This window comes from Mus caroli, chromosome 8 (assembly GCF_900094665.2).
Source record: "Mus caroli chromosome 8, CAROLI_EIJ_v1.1, whole genome shotgun sequence".
NCBI lineage: Eukaryota > Metazoa > Chordata > Mammalia > Rodentia > Muridae > Mus > Mus caroli.
Genome location: NC_034577.1, coordinates 110865994 through 110892067, shown reverse-complemented (window position 1 = coordinate 110892067; position 26074 = coordinate 110865994). Strand labels below are relative to the sequence as shown.

At 50.5% G+C, this 26074-nt stretch overlaps 1 protein-coding gene across 2 annotated transcripts in view; it reads right to left on the bottom strand.

The window, feature by feature from the left end:
- The window catches only part of Atp2c2 (ATPase secretory pathway Ca2+ transporting 2), a 56840-nt gene extending 35986 nt beyond the window's left edge, over positions 1–20854 (bottom strand). The window contains exons 1-3 of one of the 2 annotated variants that reach the window (XM_021169895.1): positions 20612–20854; positions 2537–2647; positions 533–649 (exon numbers count right to left, since the gene is read on the bottom strand). In XM_021169895.1, the coding sequence (XP_021025554.1) occupies positions 533–649; positions 2537–2647; positions 20612–20704 (321 nt within the window). In that variant the 5' untranslated portion in view covers positions 20705–20854. The remainder of the gene's footprint in view (positions 1–532; positions 650–2536; positions 2648–20611) is intronic. The other variant, XM_029480263.1, reaches the window with a different exon arrangement.
- Positions 20855–26074: the final 5220 nt, after the last annotated feature.

Below are 26074 nucleotides of genomic sequence, written 5' to 3'. Positions count from 1 at the left end.
TCCTGGCTGAGCCGTCTCGCCAGCCTGACAATACCTTCACTTCTATAGCCTCTTGAGGCACACTCTTTCTTAATTCTTTCTTGGCCTTCTGATATGCTCGGTTGCCAGGATATCCTGTGTCTCTCTTTGCTTCCTCTGGCAAATCTGTGTGCCACGGGGAAAAGGTTTCCAGTTCCTCTGTCGCACTCCCCCACCGCTTTGCCAATGGCTTTAGGGGGATAATAAAATAAATCGACAGTACTTATTTACTTACATCCGGTATGATGCCTGGTGTGTCGCAATTGTCCCTAGTGCCCATGATTGCTAGTAAGGGTTATGGACACCTAGATCTTTAGTCACCTATGTAGGGTTCCTTCTGGAGTTTCAGAGCATCCAGGAGGACAGAACTGTTTATCTTAAAATGTATTCATCCCACATCCCAGATGCAACCTGTCCAAGGACACTCAGGATCAATATTTAAAGAATGAATACTTGCCCCGCCCTTCCTGGCCAGGGCCCCTAGTGACCACAGAGAAGGATGTCCTGCCCCTACCTGATCCAGGTATTTCTTCCACACGGGCTCAGCGTTATCTGTGACAAACTCGTTCCAGCCATGGACCAGCCTGCGCTGGGCCACTGCAAATTCTGACAGGCCGCTGTCCAGGTCTACCTAAAAGAAGATAGGAATGTAGGGTGAACACACTGTCAGACCCAGCGAGGACCAAAGAGCAAAGTCACAGGTGCCTGGTGAGAGCCGGCATCTTCTGGGGGGCGGGGAGGGGGAGTAGGAAATGGGCTTGTCCCTGCAGGAGAAGACACTTGAAGGGAGGGCCTCTCCCCTGCACATCCAGCACATAAGATCTGATGACTCTCTGCCAGGTTTCAACTCTAAGGGAAATGTCCTCATTGACCAGGTCTCTCCTGAACAATCGGACCGATTCTATTTACACACACACACACACACACACACACACACACACACGGGCTTCACACCCATTTCCCCCACCTTCCTCTTGCTCAACTTCAAAGGATGCTAAAAGCATGTTCTTCTTCTGCATATCCTATCACTCCCCCTGCGTTACAGACTGTGTGTCCCACCAAATCCGATGCCCTCTGGCAAATGAATGTCACCCACGTTCCCCAATTGAGCTGCCAAAAAATACATTTTCATCACTGTTGACACAAGCTTTCATTTCATATGGGCTACAGGCCAGTCGGGAGGTGAAGGTCACTGCCAGTCAGGCTCTGGTTCAGGATCAAACCATACCTAACACAGACATTGACTATGACGATACTGCTCCTTTATAAAACAAACAGGAGGGGCTACGAGATCCTAATGGCCTAGGGTTACAGAGGAAGGGTCGAGAGAACTTCAACAATGGATATCTCAAACATGAGGCTGCCAGGAGTTGGCCATCTTCCTCCTCCCAACCTGACACCATAAACCCGGCTCCCTGACCATCAACTCTTGTAAGAATTTATTACCCTGCCAGTTACCTGGCTTCACTACCTTGTTTAACCTTAAAAGGTTCCCCTCCCCACCACCTACAAGCCCCTGAGAATGTAGATGAAGCATCTTCAAACACCCCTGCCCTGGCCAGCGGTACACAGCCACACAGACCTTGCCCCAGAGACCCCAACCACCTCTTCATGGGCATAAATAATACCATGTCTCTCAATAAGTGGAACCAGTCCTCCGAAGCTGTTCCCAGGTGTTGTTCACTCCCCCCCCCCCACACACACACTGCTTACTGTAATCCTGCCCTGCACTCACCCACACCTGGCTAGGCTTTCCTCCCTCCAGTCCAGCTTGGTGTGCCATGGCCTGTCTACCCCAAAAGGGAAGCAGACACTGGGCACCTATGCATGTATGTACAAATCCCCATACATGTACACTTACATACATCCCAATACCCATACATAGGATCACATCTGCCCATGTAATTCATATATGCATGCACATACACTTCTGTACACACATGCAATTCATACATATGTGCATGCACACAACATACCAACACACACACACACGTGTATACACACAAACATGCATGCACATGTGTGCACACATGAGCGTCACCAGTCTGCCTGGTGTTCCAAGTAACATAAGCTAAAGATAGGCTGTTGGCTCCATCCGGTTGTCCCAGAGGTTGGACTCCTAGGCCAGAGTTGGCGTCTCTCCTACACTGCTCACAAATTCTGAGTCCCTCAGACACTCGTGAGAATTTGATGTCTGTAGTTGGCATCTCCGAGCCAAAAAAGATGAAGAGTGAGAGGCAGGTGTGGCGGAGAGCTTGAGCCCTGATGACAAGAGGCTGGAGGAAGCAAGGCTGAGCAGTTCCCTAACAGCGCTGGTCTCTGTTCTCGTCATTGCCAAAGGAGCAGTGGGTGGAAGGACTCCTGGCTGCAGATGCAGTGTGACCACCTGCCTCATGCTCTGTGTCTATACTTTATCTGGAACTGCAAGTCAGCATAGCCCCTCCTGTAAGCTGCTCTTGGGAGGTGTTTTGGTAAGGACAATGATAAAAGGAATAGATAACAGTTACAAAATTCTTACATGGAAGGCTCTGGCCAGCTCCTCTCTGCTGCATTTGCAAGCTTCCCCAGGTGGCAGAGCAGCGACAGTCTTTTCTCTCTCGATAGCTTTCAGCTCACACTGTTCATCAATCTGTGGAGAGAGCAGCGTGGCGGGTGAGCACAGGACATCTTGCTAGGTGGGCTCTGGTAAAGCAGGGCACACATATGCAAAGTGTGTATTCATCAAATACAGCCGCCAACCCACGTCTGCTTCTACATCAGGAGACAGGCGGCTTCAGTCCCCAGTCTCCCTCTCCAACCACCCAAAGTGTTTTTTCCAACGTGAGCTCTACAGACAGCCGTGTGCCCAGCATCTTCTGCCTGTGCTTTTTCTCCACATCGGTGACAGTGTGTGGGATGACTGCTCTTTCTACAGGTGCTCAGATCTCCTCAGCACGGATAGATTCAGCTCCCAGGCATTCTGCTAGGGGCAGGCGGGGTTTCTTTATAGTCATTGGCTATTACTGGCATGTCTGTCTGGAAATAACCTTTGTCTGTTGTTATTATTATTATGTTCCTGTGTGTATGGTATGTGTGTGAGAGTGTTGTATGAGTACGTGTATTGTTGTATGTATGCACAGTATGTGGATGTTATGTTATTATTATATTCTAGTGTGTGTATGGTATGTGTGTGGTAGCATTGTATGACTATGTATGTTGTTGTATGTGTGTATGGTATGTGTATGGCATGTTGTTATTATATTTTAGGGTGTGTATGGTATGTGGGTGGTGTTATGTATGTGGTGGTGTGCACATACACATGGTCAACATGCATGTGTAGTGTGTACATACACGTGGTTAACATGTGGGATTTTCATCACTGTGTTCAGGGTTTTTTTTTAAGAGACAGGGTCTCTCACTGAACCAAGGATTAACTTGTTGGCAAGACTGGCTGGCCCCTGAACCCTGAGACTCCACCTGGCTCTGCACACTGGTGCCCGGGGTTAGGTTACAGATGTACCACCATACTCATGTTTGTGTGGACCCGGGGACCATGCTCAGATCTCATGTCTGTGCATCAAAGCACTTTGCCGTCTCAATGATCTGACCAGCTGCACAAAACAACTTCTTAAGCAGGGTTAGGGTGACATTTGACATGTTCAAAACCCTGCCGCCTCACGGTGGGAATCCAGGTTAAGCATAAACTGTAGAGAGTGCCCCCTGTGGCAATATGTGGTATCACACCCTAGTTCTACAAGCTTTTCTAAATAATTCCAGGAAAAGGGTAGAAGCCACCTGTTAGGTTCTCCAGGGCTGAGATCTGTGCCCAGACCCCAAGGCACATCAAATGCCCAGAGGCCCGGGACACTGCGACAACAGACAGATCTCAGCGCCAGGGCACATCAAGATGTTTACAGCGCTCTTCCCAGAATGCTGACACCGGGACATGATAGCATCTCTTCCTTCTCAGTCCATCACTGGGAACTGGGAAGGAGGAAGGGAAGAGGTGGTGACATCTTCCTTCAGCTGAGGTGGAGCCCAAGTTCCTCTTCCTTTCTCTCCAAGGCAGCACCCCAAGCAAGAGTTAGCACCTGACAGCCCATTTATTATAGGGACCAGCAACCACATTCACCTCTGGGATTCTGCATCTGGTATCAGAAACCAGAGCCTGGTGGTAAGGACACAGCTCCTCGCCAGGCTCCATGGTTCCTGGAATGCCTCCATGCCAATAACGAGCTTGGTGCAGATTCCCTCTGCAGAGAAATATGTGCCACTGGACTGTTGGCTCTAGTCCTGCAGTGCCCATCCAAGCCCCTTACTCTTGCTCCTGCCTCATGAGAAGACAGCCCTGGGTGTGAGCACACCCGTGCCTCTCCCTCTGGCTAAGCCACACTCACTTTCCAAATGCAGTATCCTGTGACCTTGAAACATCATGTGTGTGCACACACATACATACATGCACATACATATACATACATATAGACAGACACAGACATACATATATACATACATACACACACAGACACACATATATACAAATACTCCCATACAATCAAAGGCATACACAGACATATATACATGTGCACACACAAATACATACACATACCCCACACACAGGCTTGGTGACACTTAGATCCTGGCTGCTATCAGACACACCCATGTCTCATGACCTGGCTATGGTAACTGACACTCCCTCAGATGTCTGTCCCCATTCTGTGTCCTGTTTCCTCCCTTCTACAACCCCCCCCCCGCCCCCCGGTCTGCTCCCCTTGACCCTTCCTCCCCAGTCTTCTCAAACATAGCTTTATTTTCTCTGAGGTTTGACCTCTGTGGGTTTGGTACAATAGAATCCCATACTACCTGACCTTCCCTGCCCCATGCCTCCTCTGTGACCCCAGAGTATTGTTTGCCTGCAGCAAACAGCCTGCTGTTCCCATGTGGAACCCTGAGGCAACAGCCCAAGACACAGAGACTTCTCAGAGAAGCTTCCTCCAGCAGCAGGCTCAGGTTGGAACCTACAAAGGACAAATATGGTCTCCCATGGAAGACACAGGCTCAACAGCTCTGTCCCGTCCTCTCTGCCTCCCCGTCTGTGCATTCTCTCTGCCTCCTGTCTGTCCAGCACAGAGGCCCCATTCATTTCACTTAGACCCCAGGAATCTCTGTCCTGTTCTGGGACTGATATCACGTGGGTTCCTCCAACATATCTGTGAGAAACTGACCCCTGCCTCAGTTTCCTTCTCTGAGTAGTAAGGCCCGTCACAGCAGAGGCATCACAGACCTGCAGTGGGCTATTGGACAAAAGGAGAGGGAAGACCCAAGAAACCCCAAACCTAGGTGATGAGGGGACAGCAGGATTCCTTTCAGAAACTAAGGTCCTAGAGAAAGCACCAGGCTTAATAAACAAAGAGTACAGGGGCCCTGTCACCTCTGACATCCAGATGAACAGTCAGGAATTCCTTTGTGCATATGAAACTGAGACACACATCTACTGCAAAAAAAAAAAAATTACTCAAACTGAGCTTATATGTGCATTCTCAGAACTTGGGAAGCTGAGGCAGAAGGATTGCTAAGAATTCAAGGCCAGTGTGAGTTACATAGCAAAGTCCTATTTAAAAAAAAAAAAATACAGTGATTTTTAAAGCCATAAATCTTGTGTGTGTGTGTGTGTGTGTGTGTGTGTACATCTTGCAATGACACTAGGTGTGAAGAATCTGAGAGACACTGAGAGATGTGTGGTACTGTCTTGATGGAGCCATTGAACTCTATGATAAAAATGGGGGGCGGGGGTCACAAGCTAAGAACAGCAGGTGGCCTCCCGGAACTGGGAGAGGCAGGGAAATAGATTCCCCCCAAACCAGCACAAGAAGCCGCCCTGGTCAGACTGACTTTTATACGTGAGACCCAGGTTGGCCTCTGTCCTCCAAGCACTAAGGAACACATGGGTGTAGCTTGGAGTGGTGGAAGTTTGTGTTAGGTCAAAGCAACAATGGTATTGGCAAGCTCCATGCTCCAGCACCTCCCTGTATTCAGACACTCAGTACTGCTAAGGCCTCCCACACCGCTCCACTGGCCTCCTGGGAGAGGGGGCGGCCACAGTCTCACATATGCAGGAATGTCAGCATCGTACACGCAAAATTGAAGGTGCTATAACATGAACTCGAGTGACCATGGTAGCTGCATGCACAGCTGTGCACAAGGAAGAAGGTATAGGCACAGGGGCAGGCAGGGAGTGGCAGTCACAGCACAGGATGTCCCTTACAGTGGCACCACCCTCCTCCCTACAGAGGCCAGTGCCTGTGCAGCGGCCTCTGCAGCCAACGCGAGTCTACCCTAACCATGCTTCGGTGGCTTGTTCCCTTATTCCCCGGCTTCCTCCTGAATGCAGAGAACCCTGCCCGCTGCCTGGGAGACCACAGTTCCTGTGCTATGCCAAGAAATTACGCAAGCACCTCCACTTAAATCAACAAGGAAAAACACAAGGACAAAGATAAGGCATCCAAGAGCAAGAGGAAGCGGGGGCCCGCCTTTTTCTTAGGATCTCCGAGTGAGAAAGGACTTTCTATGTACAAGATAAAACTCAGATTAAGAAACGGATTCAAATCCTGGATATAAAGGAGACTGGGCTTCCTAACACACAGGGTGAGCACTGTATGGTATGCAGCATCCAGAGATAAAACTGCTGCAGGAGAAATGTGAGTCTCTGGCCTGTGAAAGCGGAAAGCAACCGTCCATTCGGCTTTTTTTTTTTTTAACGAAAACTGGAAAAAGGATGTGGACTAAGGCTGCCAATCCCATGATAAAGCTGAGGATATCCACACACTAGTTCTGGTGCCAGGGAGAGCTTAACTCTCACACACAGCTGTGGGGCATGAACCAGGACAGTCCCCATTACAGGGTATGGGACACCATCTATGTTGGAAATGCTCTGCTCATGTCTTGTTCAGACAGACCTTCTCTCAGAAGGGTTTTTCCAGAGCCTCACTGTTTATAACAGTTCTGGGTTAGTACCAACCCACACACCCACTGATGGGCTGGCTGGCCAACCAGGAGACCACCAGGACGCATGACCCAACGCTGACCCTGAAAGAAGACCTCTCTGAGTTCCCCGATTGAAAACATTAACTGTACATTGAAGAATACCTGCCACAGTCAGGCGTGCAAATCACGAGCAGCTGTCTGGACCCTCACATGTGTATGCGCCTGAGTGAGCACTGCCCAGAACCGGGATGGAATGTACAGGTCCCAGAATCCCCCTGGCACTGGGCATCTCTCACACACTGCCTTCCGGAAATATTAAACATTGCTTTATACACGATTCCACGCTGCCTGCTCCAGAAACCCAGAGAACTGTCACACCCAGGGACCCCAGCCCTCCTGTTGTCTTTGTGAGAGTGGCTGTTTATCTACCAGCGACTGCACGTTATTCTCTGTCGCTTTGTGGGACCACGGGTGTTTCATTCCATCAGTATATAGCAGCCCGGTTTGATGATTTATTAGCTGACTGGAGGGGTGGGCATGTAGGCTGTGCCCAGTTTGGGCTGTTACGTCATAGGCACACATAGTTCCCACGGCAGGTGTTTAGCTATAATGGACATTTCCACAGAGTCTTCTCCAAACAGTGGTGCCGTTAACGAGAGATAAAGAAGGGAAAAAGATGTGTGGGCTGCTGTCAAGAAGGTGACCCATACAAAACACGGAGGAAAGAAGGTGGAAGGAAAATTCTTCTGGCAGAATCCACCAGACAGTGGGGACTCTGGTGGCCTTTGAATTTGGGAACCTGGTAGCTAAAGGCAGGGACAATGTGGAGTGGTTTTGTGCTTTTCTGAGTCCTGAACTACATGAAAGAGTTACTGATTCAAAGTGGGAGGCAGTCTTGTCTTGCCTGGGGGTGGGAATAGACAAAGAGGCAGCTGCTTCCCCCAGAAAGAAATGCCAAGAGACCATAAGACCCAGCTCTCTAGGGAAAGGGGCTTATGAGAAAAAGCCCCCATTTCTCCCCAGCCAGCCCAAAGGGTATGCTGCAGGGCAGAGAGCAGTTCTTGAAGAGCCTCAGGTCCTACACACCCTGAGAGGCAGGTCTCCTGACAGGCAGGTCTCCTGACAGGCAGGTCTCCTGACAGGCAGGTCTCCTGACATAGTGTACGTGTGGTAGAGAAAGGAAGGGGACAGATTTTGCGAGAGTCCAGTAGGGCCCGGTGCTTTTTAGTATCAAGTGGGAAAAGTTCCTCAAAGCAACAACCCAGGGAGCTGTGGCTAGACCGGAGGCTGCTTGCTCGGGATTCAAATTCTGGCTCCCCACCTGCCCGCTGGGCCTCCTTCAGCAAAGCCCATGGCTTTCTTAAATCCTGGCGAGTCACCCTGTGGTATGAACTCAGTAAGAGCATACAGCCGAGACTGCTGAGAGACAGCCCCAGCTGCAGCCTAAGGTCAAGGCGGACAACGAGCTCCTGCCTGGCTGCAGTGGTGTCTAGAGTATGCATGTGCATGCATGTATTTGCATGCATGCATGTATGTGTGCATGTATGCGTGTTTGTGTGAGTGTATGTATGTGGATGTGTATGCACATGTAAGCATGTGGGGAGGGGTGTGTGCATATGTGTGTGTGTGTGTGTGTGTGTGAGGCAAGGCCTAAAGGAGAATCCAGCTCTCAGTAAGACACATCATGACCCACCATGTGTGCTGTTCAAGAGGGACAGCATTGTCAGGGACCAGGGGACACAGCTGGGCTGAGTGGCAGCCAAAGTAATTGGAAACCAACACAAAGCTGTCAAGGGGAGGAGACCGCTCACACACAGGTAAACCACGTGATTCAGAAATAGCCCTGTTACCAAGAAGTGCTCAGGGAGTGGACACGGGCTGTTTGGGATTGGATTGAGATGTACGGGTGTATATATGCACAGACACAAGGCTGAGTATAGACAAACAGTGTGTGCATACACACACCCCCTTCATCCCATTAGCAAAGACAAACAGAGAGATTTTTTTTTGTTTGTTTCTCAACCCAGTGGCACACCAGGATCTAAGAGACAAGGCTGCTTTTCTTGAGTCCAGCTTAGTATTTCTTCCCATTTCAACGGGCTCACCTGCTTCTGGGGAAGGCTAGAAGGACAAGGGGACCCTATGAAGGGTCTCTCACAATCCAGAACTGGGCACCTAGAGCAAGCCGCAGTGAATACTGACAGCAGCAGACACGAGCAGAGTCAAACCAGAATGCATGTGCTCACACGTGTGGGGATGACTCAAGGGGCAGGGAGAAGAGGAGGCACAGGAAGTGGCTGAACAGTGAGATTGGGACATCACTCATCACGCTTTTACTCAGGCAAGCATCACCCATGCAGGCCAGAGAGGGACACATCAGTCCTGGTTCAGGCTAGGAGCTGCCACCACCAGCAATGGGACACTCAGCATCACAAGGACACTGGGGACCTGGCTCAGTTGATAAAGGGCTTGGAGCACAGCCATGAGGATCAGAGTTCAGTGTCCACCAGCATGCACGTAAAAGCCACACACAGCGGTCCATGTCTGTAGTCCCAGTGCTGGGGGCGCAGAGGCAGACGATGCAGCAGAAACAGCGAACTCCAAGTTCAGTGAGAAACTCAGTTTCAGAAAGTGGAGAATAGAGGAAACGTCCAAGGCTGACCTCAGCACACAGTGAGCACACACACACACACACACACACACCCTCCACAAGGCCCTTCAGAGAGTGGACCTAATGTGTATCTGAGGAAACACCAGACCAGCCCAAATGGGGGAATATTCCACAGTTATAAGCTTGGAATCTTTAAGATCTTCAGAGACCTCAGATGGGCATGGTAGCACACACTGTTAATACCAGCACTTGGGAGGCAGAGGCAGGTGGATGTCTGTGAATTGGAGGCCAGCCTGGTCTACAAAGAAAGTCCAGGACAGCCAGGGCTACACGGAGAAACCTTGACTTGAAAAACTAAAAAGTTCTACTGAGCTTGGAAGACAGCCAGGGACCTCAAAGATCAGGAAAACCAAGGAACCATTGCATATAGCAGGTGACAAGGAGGTTCCAGACACCAGTGAGGCCACACGAATGTGCCTGTGGCCGAGTGGAGATACAGAGAGGACCATACGATCTTTCTTGCAATTAGGAATAAAAATCTTCAAGTGTTTAGAGTAATGGATCATCATGTAATTTGTGCCCAAATAGGGGTGGCAAGGGTGAAGGTGAGGTGGTCAGCATAGCCATGTACTAACTATAAGTATCTGGATGAAGAGCATTCAGTGTCTGTCTATTGGTCTCCAAACATGTCCCCCTTACAGCTGCAGACCCAGTTTGCATATTCACTGAGCACATCTGACCCAGCACAGCTGCCAAGCCGGCGAGTACCAGCTTCCAAGTCTGTCCGAAAGGTTGGTGATTCGCAGTGACCACTTTGTTGAAGGGGGCAAGTGGTGTCCCAGGATCAGGAGGCCTGAGCACTGAGCCTACCTCCTGTTGGGCAGTGGTGCCACCTGTCCACCACCCTGCCTCACAGACAGAGCCGTGGCTCCATGTCACCCACTCCTTCTGGGATCAGCTGTACAAGATGGGTTTCCTTAAGACCTGCTGTGGCCTGCACAGCAGGAAGTAGCAAGGCCTGAGCTGGGTCCAGGATGACAGGGAAGGCAACTCCAGGAAGCACCATGCCTGTGTTCCTGGAAGCAGAGTCCCACCCTGGTTTCAGCTTCAGGCTCTACCGGCTGGTCTTGAGGCCACCTCTTCTGGAGCCCAGTAGATAAAGGTGGCTTTCCTCCAGCCCTGGGAAAAACTTGCCTGCCTCTTCCATTCAATGCCTAGGGCCTCCCTGTGGGCAGCATTAGACCCCTAACTTCAGTGAGGTTTCATCTCCGATCCCTGGTCTTGGGAGCCTTTGGTTCCAGGTCCCTGGCTGGAGCAGTGTTGAGGGCTGGGATTCATCTGGCCAGGAAGAGACAGGCAGAGTGACTGGCTTACTCACTCACTCACACACAGTCCGTGTCCATGGGGCTAGGTGCATAAAACAGTACGAAGAGAGGCTGAGGAGCCTAAGAGAAAAATATCCAGCACAGGGAAGTAAACTTACAAGTCGGGATGAGCCTTCAAATTCCCAGGCAAGTTGTCTAACTATAGACAAGCTCTTGAAATTTCGGAACCTCTGGGACCCCCTCTAAGAGATCAAAATGGGAAAGGAACCTAGCTAGGTATAGATACCATCCAAGGTGAATACGCCTGCCTAGCAATGGTGCAGGATTTGGGGGAGGAGAACGTTTGGGGAGCTGAGGGGCAGGGGAATTGAGATGTCTCACTGAAGGTAGACAGAGACATGTAATAACAGCTACCTATAATTAAAGACTAACAACGGGGACTGAGCCTTAGAAGCATAAGGATCCAAGTTAAATTTCCATAAACCTTGCTAAATTAAACAAAACAAAACACCAAGCAGTCCTGGGAAGGAGGCAGGTTCGAGGCAGAGACAGATGAATCCCTCTCTGGCCAGCCAGCCTAGAAGCCTTGGCAATTTTCAGGCCAGTGGGAGACAAAATATGATGTCCTAAGGGACAAACACAACTCAGGTTCTGGCCTGACCTCCATGCAGGTGTGTGCGGGGACATACACAGGAACAGCCCTCAGGTGGCGCCCTCAATGCTCCACCCCCTACTTAATACTTAATCGCGACTTAATGATCTAAATATTTAATCTTCTATTTAATCACGCTTTCCCAGGAGGCACCTCGGATGTGCACCATTTACCCCACTGCGCAGAGGGTAGGTTCAGGCGTGGGGATGTGAAGGCATTACATAAGCTCTCACAGGGCTGGATGGAGCAATGCAGTCTACAGGAAAACAGCCTGGGCCAGAGGCTCTTGCAACATATCCCACAGTCTTCAGAGCAAAGAACCAGAACGCCCTTGCACACCATAGCTTGGCCGTCACACAGCGACACGGACGCTAACAGTGCCCCAGGAGGAAAATGGGGCCAAAGTGTGTGGTGGGGATGAAGCTGTAGAATTATGGCCATTGAGATTTTCTGTGGGTTCATGAGGAAAAAAAAAAAAAGACAGGTATAGAAAGGGGAAAAAATGGGAAGACAAAGCAAGAAGGGTCACGTCCAGTCCCAGGTACTCCAGAGACCACAATTAAGAACAATGGATGCGGGCAGAATTTAATGAGAAGAGAAGGCAGGGTGCATTGGGACATTTCACTGCCTCCATGCCTGGGGGAGGGATTGGGAAGGAGCAGCTGTGAGGGAAGTCTGCAGAAACCAGAGAGAGAGAGAGAGAGAGAGACAGACAGACAGACAGACAGACACAGAGAGAGAGTGTGTGAGTCAGAGACACCTGCCCTCAGGGCTTCCTGGGGCACAGCCACCTCCCAGATCACCGAGGAGGAAGAGAGACTTCATTTCCCCTGGGATCCGCCACCATGACCGTGCATTTGGCTCCATGGCCTGTGTGTGGGGTGTGTGACTCAGGAGCGGCTCAGTCAAGTGCAAGTCTCCGGTTCCGTGAGCCCCACCCCCCTCCTCCAGAAAGCATTCATAGCACAGCAGAAGCAACAGGCTTTGTCTGTCTGTTGTGCTCCACCCTCCCTCATCAGGCCCTCCAGTAGGTCAACAGAAAATTCTGGAAGATGCCTTGCAGTAGAACAGTTTCTGCCTAGATGTGGGGACAGTTGGGGGCTTGGCCTAACTTCAAGTACTGTACACCCTCCATGGGTTTCCCACGGTGGCTGCAGCTCCTGGGGGGACAAGGACTCCTCAGGAGATGTTTCCGTAAGGAACTTACGGTCTTTCCTCCCACGACCACCACCACTCCAGCCTCAGGATATGGCTTCTCTGCAGTCAGGGCTTTAAGAGAAGGCACTGGGGTGAAGCAAGGTCACTGAGGGTGGTCCATCAGTTGGAGTTCTTAGTAGCTCAGGACACAAGATGCCCTCAGAGAATGATCAGGATGGGACAAGAGAGATGGTGTTCTCCAGCTCAGGAGGAGCCAGGAGCTGGTTCCTCCATCCCAGGCTCCCAGTATGACACACAGAACTTCCTCCAAGGATGGGCTGGCTCATCTGGGGCCTCTGTACCCATCAGCGACACTGTTGAACCTCCACCCCCAGCTAGGTCCTGTAGACAGGAAGTCGGCAGGAAGCTGAGAAAGACCCCAGCCCTCTAGCCCTGGAAGCCATAGTGACCACAGGCCCCACTGAATGGTACTGCGCTCCCTGCCTGCTGTCATTCTCAAAGTTCCACAGGTCCAAAGCCCTCCAAGGAGATGGGTGGGATGGCTCAGCGAGGAAAGAAAGAGCCTTGGTGTCAAGCCTGAGGATCTGAGTTCAAGTCCTGGGACCCATATGGTCGGAGGAGAGACCTGATTCTTGTAAGTTGTCCTCTGACCTCTGCATGCAGGAAATAATTTTTTAACGTGTAGTTTAAACCACTACAGGAACTGCTCAGAATAGCCTGAGGCAGCACAGACACAATTGTGCGTCAGTGTTAATCTTCCCCTTCCTCTCTGCACAGTGACTGTGCTTCAGTGTTAAACTTCCCCTTCCCCTCTGGACAGACAATGACTGTGCTTCAGGGTTAATCTTCCCCTTCCTTTTCAATGAGAACCCAAGACATGTCCACTTTGAGGCTTCCTGGGTGTAAAACCACGGGTGCAAAGATCTCCCATCCCACCTAAGGAAGAAGTTCAAGGGAACAAAGATAGATGCTCAGTGTGGGGCTGGATGGCTCAGCTCATCCAGGGTTCCACTTCCCATCACCCACTATTCCAGTGGCTTTGACCTCCCTCTCTCTGGGGTCTCTGCACATGTCTAGTAGTTATCCATAAAGTGCGATCCTAAGGAAGAGTCAAAACCCAAGATGAGGCCATTGAGGTAGCTCAGTGGGTAAAGGAGCCTGCTCCCTAACCCGCATGGTGAAACGAGAGAACCAACTCCCCAGAGCTGTGCTCTGACCTTCCTACATGTGCCGTGGCCCCCTCGTCCCCTGTCCACTAACTATGGTTTTTTAAGACCCCCAAGGCTGGTGAGATGGCTCAGTGGGCAAAGACATCTGCTTTGCAAGCTCGGAACCCATATTAAAAAAAATGGAACCAACATCATGAAGTTGTCCTAGGACCCCCACATGTGTGCTGTGCCCAACGCGCACCTGATACACATATACGCAGTAACCAATAAAATAAATTTTGTAAAAACCATGACAATGGGAGACAGAAACACTCTCTTCCTTTTTTTGCACAAGGATCTCTTTTCCTTTCACACCCAATCCCAGTAACAAGACAGCCAGCTCTGCCCTCATACCAGCCGTAACCACTTTGAGCCCAGCCCCTTTCCTGAGCCCCTCACTCTATGGTACTGAACCAAAGCAACTCTGCCAGGAACTAGTGGGAGTGGGGATGTCCAAGAATGACAGCCTGTGTCACCCCCCCACACACACACACTTTCCACTGGCTCATGTGACAGGTTGGGGTCTGTCCTGATAGAGCTGCTCAGACTCACAGCCACCTTTCCCAGCTCCTGCAAAGCCCTAGCTAGCTCTTCACTCAGCCAGGGTCCCTGGCCAAGGCCCAGAGTGTCCCAGTTAGGAGGTTCCCAGATTCACTTTCTGCCAGCTCTCATTTCAAGTGGTCATCAGCAGGGCAGGAGGGGAGCTCCAATACTGAGGTCCTTCCTCTAAGCCAGACTGCTTTGAGCATGAGACAGGTAAGTTCCTAGCCTGATGGGAGTAGCTGACTTATTAAGGAGTTATTAAGGATCTACCTATCCATTTGGTAGATAGCCTTGTGCTCACTCATACTTGGGAAACCCAAACCCCAGCTCTAGTCCCACCCCCGACCACGCATAGACGCACACCAAACACTTCAGCTGGGTTGATCCCGGCTTCAGCGATTACTCTAGGTTTCTTTACCTTTCAGGACAAGGTTTGTGGCGTTAGGACTAAACAGACACCATGGTGTCACCTTCATACATCGATTCTCCCGGACCTTCAGGCTGCCTGAGAATTGACTAAATTAAGTCTCTTAGCACAGACCTGGTAGCACTAGTGACAAGATTCTCAACACACAAGAGAATGGAGACATCACAGATCTCAGCTGGGGACTCTCCAGTGTAAGCTACGGAGGTTAGAGGGGCAGAGAGGGGCAGCCAGCCACAAGCAGGTGCCTGACGTGAATCCTGTCTTTGTTCACAGCTCCCTGCCTGCCACCACCAGGGAGCCCCGGAGCGAGTTATTATATACAACAGACCGAAGTGAAGCAACATCATCCTGTAATCCAGATGTTCCTTATCTGCAAGCGGCCAAGCCAGTTCTGTAGCTATTGGTCACAGCCAGCTTGCCGCCAGGTGTCATAGGCCCGAGACTGATCACTTTAAACTAGCAAGCTCCTAGATAGTGACATCCCATTCGACACACACGTGTGGACATGGCCATTCTTGGTGTGAACAAGCTCACAACTCCAAACTCTGAACCCAGGGGGAAAAAATAGCATCAAAGGAAACATTACAAAACTAGGGACTCCCGAGCAGGCTGTGTGTGTCCATGTGTGTATCTGTGTGTGTATCCATGTGTGTGTGTGCATGTGTGTATATCTCTGTGTGTACATGTACATGTTTGTATGTGTGTACATGTGCGTCCATGTGTATCTGTGTGTACATGTGTGTATCTGTGTGTACATGTGTGTATCTGTGTGTACATGTGTGTGTGTGTGTGTGCATATGTGTATGTGTATCTCTGTATTTGTATCTCTGTGTATATGTGTATCTCTGTGTGTATATGTGTGTCCCCATGTGTATCTGTGTATGTGCATGTGTGCATGTACATGTATGTGTAGCATTTTTTATATGAATCATGTCAGTTCTGCTCATTTTTGGCAGGGTCTCATGTAGCCCAGGCTTTCCCTGAACTATATCTACAGAGGCAGTGGGTGACCGAATGTAGATCCTCCTGTCTCCACTTCTAGAATGCTGGGATGACAGATGTGCACATCTGGCTGGAAGTCTTCCCACTACTGTGGGAGGGCAGCCTAAGGGAGCCCCTAATTACCGCCCTGCTCTCTAGTGTCCCCTCAAGCAGTGTGCCACCCCTCATCCCTTCCCTATGGAGGGGACTAAGCCTGGCGCTCCTTCCTGGAACTGCAGAGGTACAGCGGAAGTTGTAAGTCTCAGACGTGGCGTTCGTCGTGGGTATTCGAAGGCTACCTGTACTCATCCCCACTGAGCCATCCGTCTGCTGGGCCACAGTAAGCCCTGCAGAGAGGACCACATGGCCAGCAAACAGGCCTGCCACAGCCATAGTGCTTAGAGTTGCATGGCTGCAGGTGAGACCACAGCTCTGCACACAGTGGGACCGCCACCTTGAGAGCAACCCTGAGCCAGGAACACTCAGTTGTACAAGCACAAGTATCTGCTCCAGGCTTGGGGGCAAAGTGTTCTTCAGCCAGGGGTGGAGAACGAACCAGCCATCGCATGTCATGGGTTGGGTCTCGGTCTTTTGAGGTCTCGTCACAGGAGCCTGTGGCTCCTTTGATTGGCAAGTTGAATGTTAATGTGAACTGAAGTCACACCCCAGTATAAGTTGTTAAGGTGACAAGGGGAAGAGGGTACAAACCTTTTCTCTAAGATCCCTGTGTATTGGTGAGTTCTATTCTGATGGGTGAGTGTCAGCCTCAGGCTAAGAATGTGTATAAATTCTGTGATATATAGCATGTATACATACATATATGTGGTCTATACATTTCATTTCTTTATGTACCATGGACATCTTCTCATTTGACTCCAGATCCAGCAACTGTTGTATGCTGGGTTTGGCTGAGGACAATGCCCGCTCTCACTGCCGATTTCTTTAACGGACATGATTCATATCAAAAAGGCTACACACATATGCACATATGAACACACATACATACACATGCATGCACATGCATGTGCACACACATACAGCTGCTCAGTATATACTAACATATATACATATATGTTATATACAAAGATATGTGTGTGTATATATAATACATATATATGTGTATATATATAATACATATGTGTGTGTGTGTTATAGAACCCAGGGTCTTGCACATGCTAGACAAGGGTTAGGTCATTGTTATTTATTTATTTATGTATTTATTTTGTTTTTTGAGACATGGTTTCTCTGTGTAGTCCTAGCTGTCCTGGAACTCACTCTGTAGAACAGGCTGGCCTCGAACTCAGAAATCCACCTGCCTCTGCCTCCCAAGTGCTGGGATTAAAGGCATGTGCCACCACTGCCTGGCTTGTTTTTATTTTTAATTAGTCTTTATTTTTTTTATGTATATGGGTGTGTGTCTGTGACCTCATGTATGCAGTGTTCCTATATGTTGGAAGAGCACATAGATCCCCTAGAACTGGAATTACAGATGGCTAAGAGCTGCCATGTGGGTCTGGGAATCGAACCTGGGTCCTCTGGAAGAGCAACCAGTACTTTAACGGAGAAGCCATTTCTCCAGCCTGAGCGTCTGGTCTTGAACATACAAATCTGTGATTGTTTTCTTTATTGAGTCTCTGAAGTCTGGCACATTTATGAATATGTGAACTACTGCCAAGTCCTGATTTAAAACCAGTCAAAGGTCCCCATGATTGTAAATAGAAAGGACAGATTCTTTCTGCCGAGGCTCCTGGGGTCCCCCGTGTAGCCTGACCTTCTTAGACCAGCCCCTGTATGTCCCTCCTCCTGTCTGGCACTCTGCCAGGCTCACCCATCTTTCTACTCCTGTTAATCTCAGACTCTGCTCTCTCTCCAAACTCCACACTCCACAGTCAAGGTCAACTGTGACCTGCTTCCACCCACCCGGATGGATGCCTAAGGGCAGAGAGTGTGAGCATTGTCCTCAGCCCAAGCCAACACAGGACAGTTGCTGGTGCCTGGGTCGAATGACACGGTGCCCACTGCACATGCCATCTCAGATCTGGAGAGCCCAGAAGGGTGACAAGGTCAATAGTCAGGATAGCAGGACAGGTGGGAGTCGCACCCACCTTGGGAGCAACCTCGGGGGCAGAGCCAAGATCCCTGGAGCTGGCACCCAGCCTTCCCAGGAGCAGGAATTTCTAGTCTTGTGTTCTCCCACTGTGCAGGACATCAGAGAGAGCTTTGTCCAGCATCAAAACCAAAGAGTCTTGCAGACACCTGTCCATTCGTCACTCTGGAAACACAGAAAAAAGGAGCTACCTCACCAGCTGGGTGCTGAACCTCAAATCTGTTTTGACTCCTGTAACTTGGGGATTTCCCCATCTCTCTCTCTCTCAGCCCCTTCTATGCTCCTTGGCTTTCTTCCTCCGCACATCTGAATCAATAAGACCATTGACAAGGCATCTCTTCCTCTTTCACCTGTCACTCTCCTCCCCTCCCCACGAACTAATTTGTGAATACTGTGTGTTGTATTATCCTCTTCGCTGTCCAAGATTGTCCAATCAATACTCTGCAAGAACCAAATGATGCCCATCGGAACCTTGGCACTCATCTCCATGCCAAAGCTGTCATAAAGTTCATCTGGAGGCCAAAGGCCTTGGAGGGGACCCAGCCAGTCTCAGGACAGCTGCGTGTGCTGTGAAGCCAACCAGCACCTAGGACACAGCACAGACCAAATGATCGTAAAGCTAAGTCACTACAGTTGCAGAGGTGATCCCAGAGTGAATTGGGTTCCTCCCCCAAAGCCTCTTGGGGGCCACAGCGATCCAGCCCCAGCAGGATGCAGTGTCTCCCCAGCCTTCTTTCTTCATCTCATTCCTGGAGACTGGCTTTTAGTGTGGTTGCTTGGTTTCTTGTGGTACTGATGATGGAAGCCAGGGATTTATGCATTGATCCACCGTTGAGTTCCACTCTCCCCAGACCCCGACTGTGCACCCTTATTGCATGCCTCGTGTTTGTAAGGCTAGCTTTGGAGACAGTACACCTTGCAGCTGGCCTTTTTCTGAAGACTGCCCATATCTCTGACCTCCCCATAAGTCTGCTCTACTGGTCATCACATGCCCAAGGCTCCCTCACCTTCAGTGTGCTACAGAGTGTATGACCAGGTGGGAAATACACCTGCAGGCAGGTTGCCTTTGAACAGCTCGGGGGAATGAAGTCCACCTGGCTCAGAGCATCTCCAGGTGGACTTCACCAAGCCCACACCTGCACACTTTTAGAATCCCTGATGACAACCGGCTACACATCAGGAGCCCCTAGCCTTGCCCAAAACATCAAAAGACAGAGGCAAAAAAAGAGGGGGGGGACAGAAAAAGGTGGAAGGAAGCGGTCAACGTCAACAGATACAATTCCAACTCCTTCTAACCACACAGTACAAACCGTGTAAGGACACACTTGGCATTAGCAAAGGATTATGGTACACCGCTAACCCATGAGGTGGCAGAGAAACACGGATAGTTTTGGGTCCTGCGGTTCACAGCCCTAAGACCAGAATTCTTACATCAACACCAACACGGACACATACAATAACCTTTGTAAACAAATGTATAAATGTATAGATATCTAAAAACCACACCATCAAGTGTTTTGACCATAGCATTCCTTGGGAGAAAATAAAATTGAAATATTACAGAACATCTTCTGTTGTTACAAATTTAACCTAGACCCTCCTCCCACTCGGCATGACAAGACTCCTTGGCTAGGTGGCCTGAGAACTCCAGGCCCTTAAAGAGCACAGGTCTCAGCTCCCCATGGACAAGCATGGAGTTCTGGGTGTGCTGTGAGTTTCCACTCTCAGCCTTTACAAAGCTGGCAGGGGTGGGGAGCTGTGCTGGTCACCAACCTACTGGCTGGACCCCAGCGGCACATCAGAGTCACAGAAACAATGTTATGGTTGTTGGTCCTGTAGAGAAACTTCTTGCACTGAAGCTCTGTAAGGTTAGCCCAGGAGCTACCTTAAGGTTCAAAGTCATTACACTGTTCAGAGTGGGGTTCTGGTTGGCTTTTTAAGAAAGGGTTTCTCTGTGTAGCTCTGGCTGGACTGAAACTCACTATACAGTGAGATTAGACTGGTCTCTATCTCAAAGATCTACCTGTCCCTGCCTCCCAAGTGCTGGGATAAGAGGCATATGTGCTACCACCATGCCTTGGCTCAGAGCAGCTTTTTAAAAACCACATTGATGTAGAGGAAAGCCCTCTACAGGAGCCCTACTAAACAGCTTCAATTTTCAATTTTCACTCTTAAACTTGAGCGGGATTTTGTGTGGCTTTTTTTGTTTGTTTGTTTTTGTTTTGTTTTGGGTCCACATCCCTTTCAATCCCAGCAGCCTTCCTGTAAAAGTTCATGCAGAGCTGTCTCTCTGGGTAGAGGCATGTAAACTCCCCTGAATCGGAGAAAACGAAGTTAACTCCCTGGCTAGGTGGCCTGCTAACTCCATGCCCTTAAAGAGCACCGGCTTTAGTTTCTCGGTCCCAAAACGGGCTGGCCTAACCAAGTTAATTGCTGAGTTCTGCGCCTTGAGCCAGGTGGAGCTGCTTACTTTGAAGCTAGGTGCTTTTCAGAGTCAACAGAGGTGCTGAGAAGAATCTCAGAGTCCAGTGACCCACGGGGTCCCAGGGGTCAGATACAGAGTCCCAGGGGACAAATGTGGGGTCTAATTCCATGCTTCATACCAAATCGCCCAGACTCACCAGGGTCTCCACCTCGTCCCTCTCCAGCGCCTTGTACCGGTGGTTCTGGGCCAAGAAGGCCAGTTTCTGCAGAAACTTGAGGCGTCTCCCCATGGTGAACTGGTGTCCAGGCTGCTCCACAGCCGGCCGTGGGGCTGGTCGCAGTCCCTGCTCGAGTCCCTGGGGCCCTAGCGAGGCCGCGGCTGCTGCGCGCCCAGGCTTCCCGGGCGGCCAGGTTGCCGGGGAGCTGCCTACCTGGTCCCCAGGTGAGCTCCGCCCCTGGGCAGGGCTCAGCAGCTCCGCCCTCTGCACGCCTGGCCCGCCCCGCTGGCGCCAGGACCCCAAACTCCAAGGGTCAGCCGCAGTGGCTCTGGAAGGATCAGGAAGCCTCTGTCTGTGTGGTCTCAGAGCTCTGATTCTTGTCCAAACCTGCCAGAGCATAAGAATCGCCTGAAAGGGAGAAAGTCCTGAGTTAAAAGCCTTACCTGGGATAGAGCAGCTCGGGGCCAGTCAATCATCTGGCCTCTCTGAGCCACCTGGCCGCATCTGTAACTGAAATAGAGCAGAAAGCTGAGACAGCCTTACCTACACCTATGTAGATGCGCCCTTGGGAGGACGGAAACTGGGGATGCCACAGCCACTTGTGGACGATATGTTTACCTGTAGAGCACACTCCTCTCTTTCTAATGATCAGAACAGCACCCCCTGTCCCAGGAAAACTGGGGATCCAGGAAAACAGTGTGATCCCGAAGGACTCAGCACAGAGCGTGTTTGCCTCGGCAGCACATTGGTACCCTGTAACGCAGAGAGGGGTGTCCTACACTTCGGGCTGCCCAGTGTGTGCTCTGGAAAGCTACAAGGAAAGCCCTCTACAGGAGCCCTACTAAGCCGCTTCAATTTTCAATTTCACTCTTGAGCGGGATTTTGTGTGGCTTTTTAGGTGGACCAGGGTCCCTAGCTCCACGGAGCAGAGGTGGCCCTGGAGAAGGCTGGGTCATGCCCCATCCTGGGTTTACTTTTGACCTCTGGCAGTTGATCAATTGACTGCATATTTGTGCGACTAACCTGTCAAATAGTTACCACGTGCCTCACTGGCTCCCCCAAGCGGTGGCCATTGCCGTCCTAGTCAACCTGACTGGACGCTTTGGTGGGCTTCACGTCTTCCCTGAATCTTTCTCTCTTAACAAAATCAAAGCACCTCCATCATCCTGCCGCCCATCCCCCACCACGATGCCTGCTCCCGCTGTGAGGCCCCTCCCCCAGCAGGAGACTTCACCCCACCCCCCACCCAATCCTAAAAAAAGGGAGGGAAACTGGACTCCCTCAGCTTTGCAGTCCAGGCCACGTCCTTCCAGACGTGTGTGACCTTGGGTGACTTTACCCTCCTCTCTCCACCTCAGTTTACTCCTCTGTGAGGTGAGGGAGACACTGCCTACCCCACCCGTGTGAGTCGGCATCCCAGAGGAAAACAGCACCGGAGAGCTGGATTGAGAGACTGTCTCCAAAGATGTGGACATGGCAGGAAGAGCATATAGGACCTGAGAGAGCAATAGGAAGAACTGCCTACTGTGCGAGGAGGGCCTGCAGGGTAGACACTGAGAGAGTAGAGACCCACTGTGTGCAAGTGGGGGAAGCTTCAGGAGCAGAAATGGCTCTGAGTATAAGCCAGGTGTCCCCTTGTGGGCTGAGTATAAGCCCACTGGTGTCCCCTCGTGGCTGAGTCTCTGGGAGAAGGGTAAAAACATATTCTATGGGCACAGAGGAGAAACTTCCAGAACAAATGTCAGGACCTGCTTGCTGTTGTTGCTGGTGCATGCTTGTGCAGAGAGACATCTCTGCCACTGCCTGGCACAGGCACCTGAGCTCTCAGGAGAGTCTGTGGTTCTTGTGGAGAACACGTGGGAACTTGGCTCCCAAGTTCTCCTGGGTCTTCTGCAGTTTGCCTCCTGTGATTCTAAGAAAGGATGCTCTGGTGAGGAGGAGTCTCTCACCTTCCCGGGGCATTGTTGATGGCACCAGATTCGGGCTGCAGCGGCAATGGGCTGGTGAGCTAACACCTCCCCCGCGCAGCTCGGGCTCCTGGATTCCATCACCACAGCCCGCTCCCGCTGGATGTGTGGAAGTTGGAATTTGTGGGCAGGCATGAGAATGAGCAGAATGTGTGAGAGGGGACACTGCGTGGTAGATGTCACGGGACACTCCCCCAGATGAAGCAGACCATGGAAAGATCAGCACGGCGATTGGAGGTGACTGGGTGGGCACACTCAGGCTTGGGAGACTAAGGTTTGCATTGTGATGAGAAAACGTAGCTGGCGGACACGCTTCTGCTAGATTTTTATTTCTGAACCCTGATCGCTGCCCTGCAGGCCACGTTCCCAGGCCTTCTCCATGCATAGCACTGTGAGCTGCGTGCGAAGTGTGCTGTTTGTAAGCTAACTCTAAGTTTGGACTTTCTGGTCCTGGGCTTTCTATTGGCAGCCATTTTGATTGGACACAGAGAGAGGGGCTTTGACATTCCTTCCTTTCTGCTCCTCTGAGTCCACGCTCCTCACATTAGTGTGCCCTGCTGGCCTCTCCCCACCTCTCTCCTGCTTGGTGCTGGCTTTTTAAGGCGAATACTCTCTGCCTTTCATCTTTACCTTGATCTGGAGTAAGCTGGGCTCCTGTGCAGATGTCCTCAGCAGTGACACCTGGTTTCCGTCTCTCTTCTTGTCTTGTCATCTGACATACCACAGTCACCCCTACGGACTCCAAGGGTTTTGATTCTTCCTTTGAGAGGTTCTATTTCATGTCTTTCTTCACCTTGGAAGACTCTAGAACCCACTTTAAGGAATGTCCTCAGACAAAACAGCCACCCCACCTGGGAACCCCTGGGGTGTGCAGTTTGGAGCTGGCCCTGACAGCTGAGCCAAGGGCGGGGCCTAACCAGAAGCATGTAGCCTTTCTTGAAATGTCTGCTCTGGACATCTTGAGCAACGAGTGAGGTCACCCTGGTCAACTCCCTTCACTCTCTCCTTGAAAGTGGAGTCCTTTCATTCTCTGTGAATTTGCCCCCAAAGAATGCATCTTGAAAAGCAGGCTTCACACAGTCTCAAGGCACCTGAAATTTATTTGGTCATAAACTGCACTCCCAGGAGGTGTCCTCCTCAAAGAAGGTGCATTGCACACGGGTACGCTCTTTGAAGAGGAATTTTGGAGACACATTTTTAAGTTGTAGAAACAAGCAGGAAGCGACACATTCTTGTACAAACAGTTGTGTGTTAGCAACACGCACAGAATAGTACAACCACAGGAGTAGGTGTGGCACACCTGTAACCCCAGCACTGGAGAGTTAGAGGCCAGTCTTGAGCTACAGTGTGAGACCTTGATTCTTCCCTACTTCAGTTAACCTAGATAATCCCTCATAGAGAGGCCCAAAACTTTGTTTCCATGGTGACTGTAAACCCTAGCATATTAAACATCACATCAGAGGGTGGGTCCTTATCTACAGTGAAGATCTTCATAGATGCACTGTTTGTAAGCCTCCAGGAGTAAATTCAGCCCCGGTTGACCAGGGTCCTTGCTGTGAGGTGTTCACTAGAGAAGGGCTTAAGCCAATAGAAAGTCTATTAGCTGGCTGGTGGCTACCCAATGTAACATTGAGCCTTTCTCGGGGTGAGATTTTTTTTCTTTAAAAAAAAAAAGAAAGATTTATTTATTATATGTAAGTACACTGTCGCTGTCTTCAGACACACCAGAAGAGGGTATCAGATCCCATTACAGATGGTTGTGAGCCACCATGTGGTTGCTGGGATTTGAACTCAAGACCTCCGGAAGAGCAGTCAGTGCTCTTAACCGCTGAGCCATCTCTCCAGCCCCTCAGGGTGAGATTTTAAGTACAAAAACCATGTTCAGGGTTGACATACTTCAGTTAGCAAGAACAGTTAGCCAGAAATGGAATCACAGAAGCCCCAAAACAAAGTTACTACATTTAGAGACTTTCCCAGAACTATGGACATTGATGGATCGGGCCTTTGTTTTAGTGTCGGCACATGGTGCTCTCTAGGTTCTGAATGGAATTCCACCATGGCATCAGCTGTGCTAAGATCTCAGCCCCTGTAACAGTTCTGACTCCCACACTGGGGATGTCATCAGAGTGACAGAACTGGTGATAGGTGGGTGAGCGTCACTCAGAAGCTGAAGTGTCACCAAAGAGGGCCTGGGACCACCCAACCCTGGAAGGAGTGAGAAGGCTCCTGCCCCAGATCCTGCAGAGGGAGTGCAGTCCTGCCATGCCAGTCCTAGACTTCAGACTTCTGGATCTAAGAGAACAAATACTCAAGGTTTGGGGCCCTGAGGATAGGTGCTGTTCACTGTCACGGCCCAGAGCTGGGGACAAGCAGTAATGCCTTGAAGACAGTATTATATTAAAAGAGGTGACCCGGCACAGAAAAACAAACAGTGCATGTTCATGCACACACACACACACACACACACACACACACACACACACACACACACACGGCTTAGCTTCTGACCACAAGTGTCTGTGGGTGAGAGCCGAGGCCAGGGGTTCATGAGGAGGGGGAGGAGGGGTGTGGTGTGGAGAGCAGGAGAGTGCTTGTTGTGTCGGAGTGGAAGAGAGAGTAAGGTATTGGGGGGGCAGGGGAGCAGGGAGGTGGGGGAATCGACCTAAACCAAGTGCGTGTAGGAAACCCCATAATAAAATCTGTATACTAATTGAGAGAGACAGGCAGAAAGAGACAGAAAGAGACACACAGAGATAGAGACAGAGACAGACAGACAGACAGACCACACACACAGAGAGAGAGAGAGAGACTGGGACTCCAACGGGGCCAGGGCTGGAGAGGTGGCTCAGCAGTTAAGGGCACTTGTTCTTCCAGGGGACTCCGATCAGTTCCTGGCTTCCATGTCAGGGAGCTCACGACTGCATGTAACTCCATCTCCTCGGACACCCTTTTCTGACCTCCACAGCCTCAGGCTTGTACACGATACACATGCAGGCAAAGCTCTTATGCACACGGTATAAGATTAAATAAATACATTTTTTTAAACAAAAACTAAGCAGGATGCCTTGGGAGGGGTCCTTTGGCAAAAGTGGCCGGGAGGTGACATGAAGGCATGGAACTGAAAGTAGGAAAGGGACTCTGGGGGACAGTAGGCTCCAAAGAGCAAAGCATACAGCCAATGTCAGACACTTCCAATGCTCGCTCTCAAGTCATGGCCACTGGGCTCTCAGAGTCTTCTCCACACCTGTCCTGCTGTCACCTCCTGGTGACATCAATGGTCTTGCAGGGTTTTCATTCTACCAGACAGGACAAGCTCCAACCTGTGACTGGGAACGGCAGTGACCCGGCGAAGGTGCCCCAGGATTCACTGCAGCCCAAGGGGTAAACACATAGCTCAAATGCCTCGTGCCTCCCCCTCCTCCCCCAACCACAGGCATCTCTATTTGGTCACCAGGTCACAGGAATGGGTCATTTT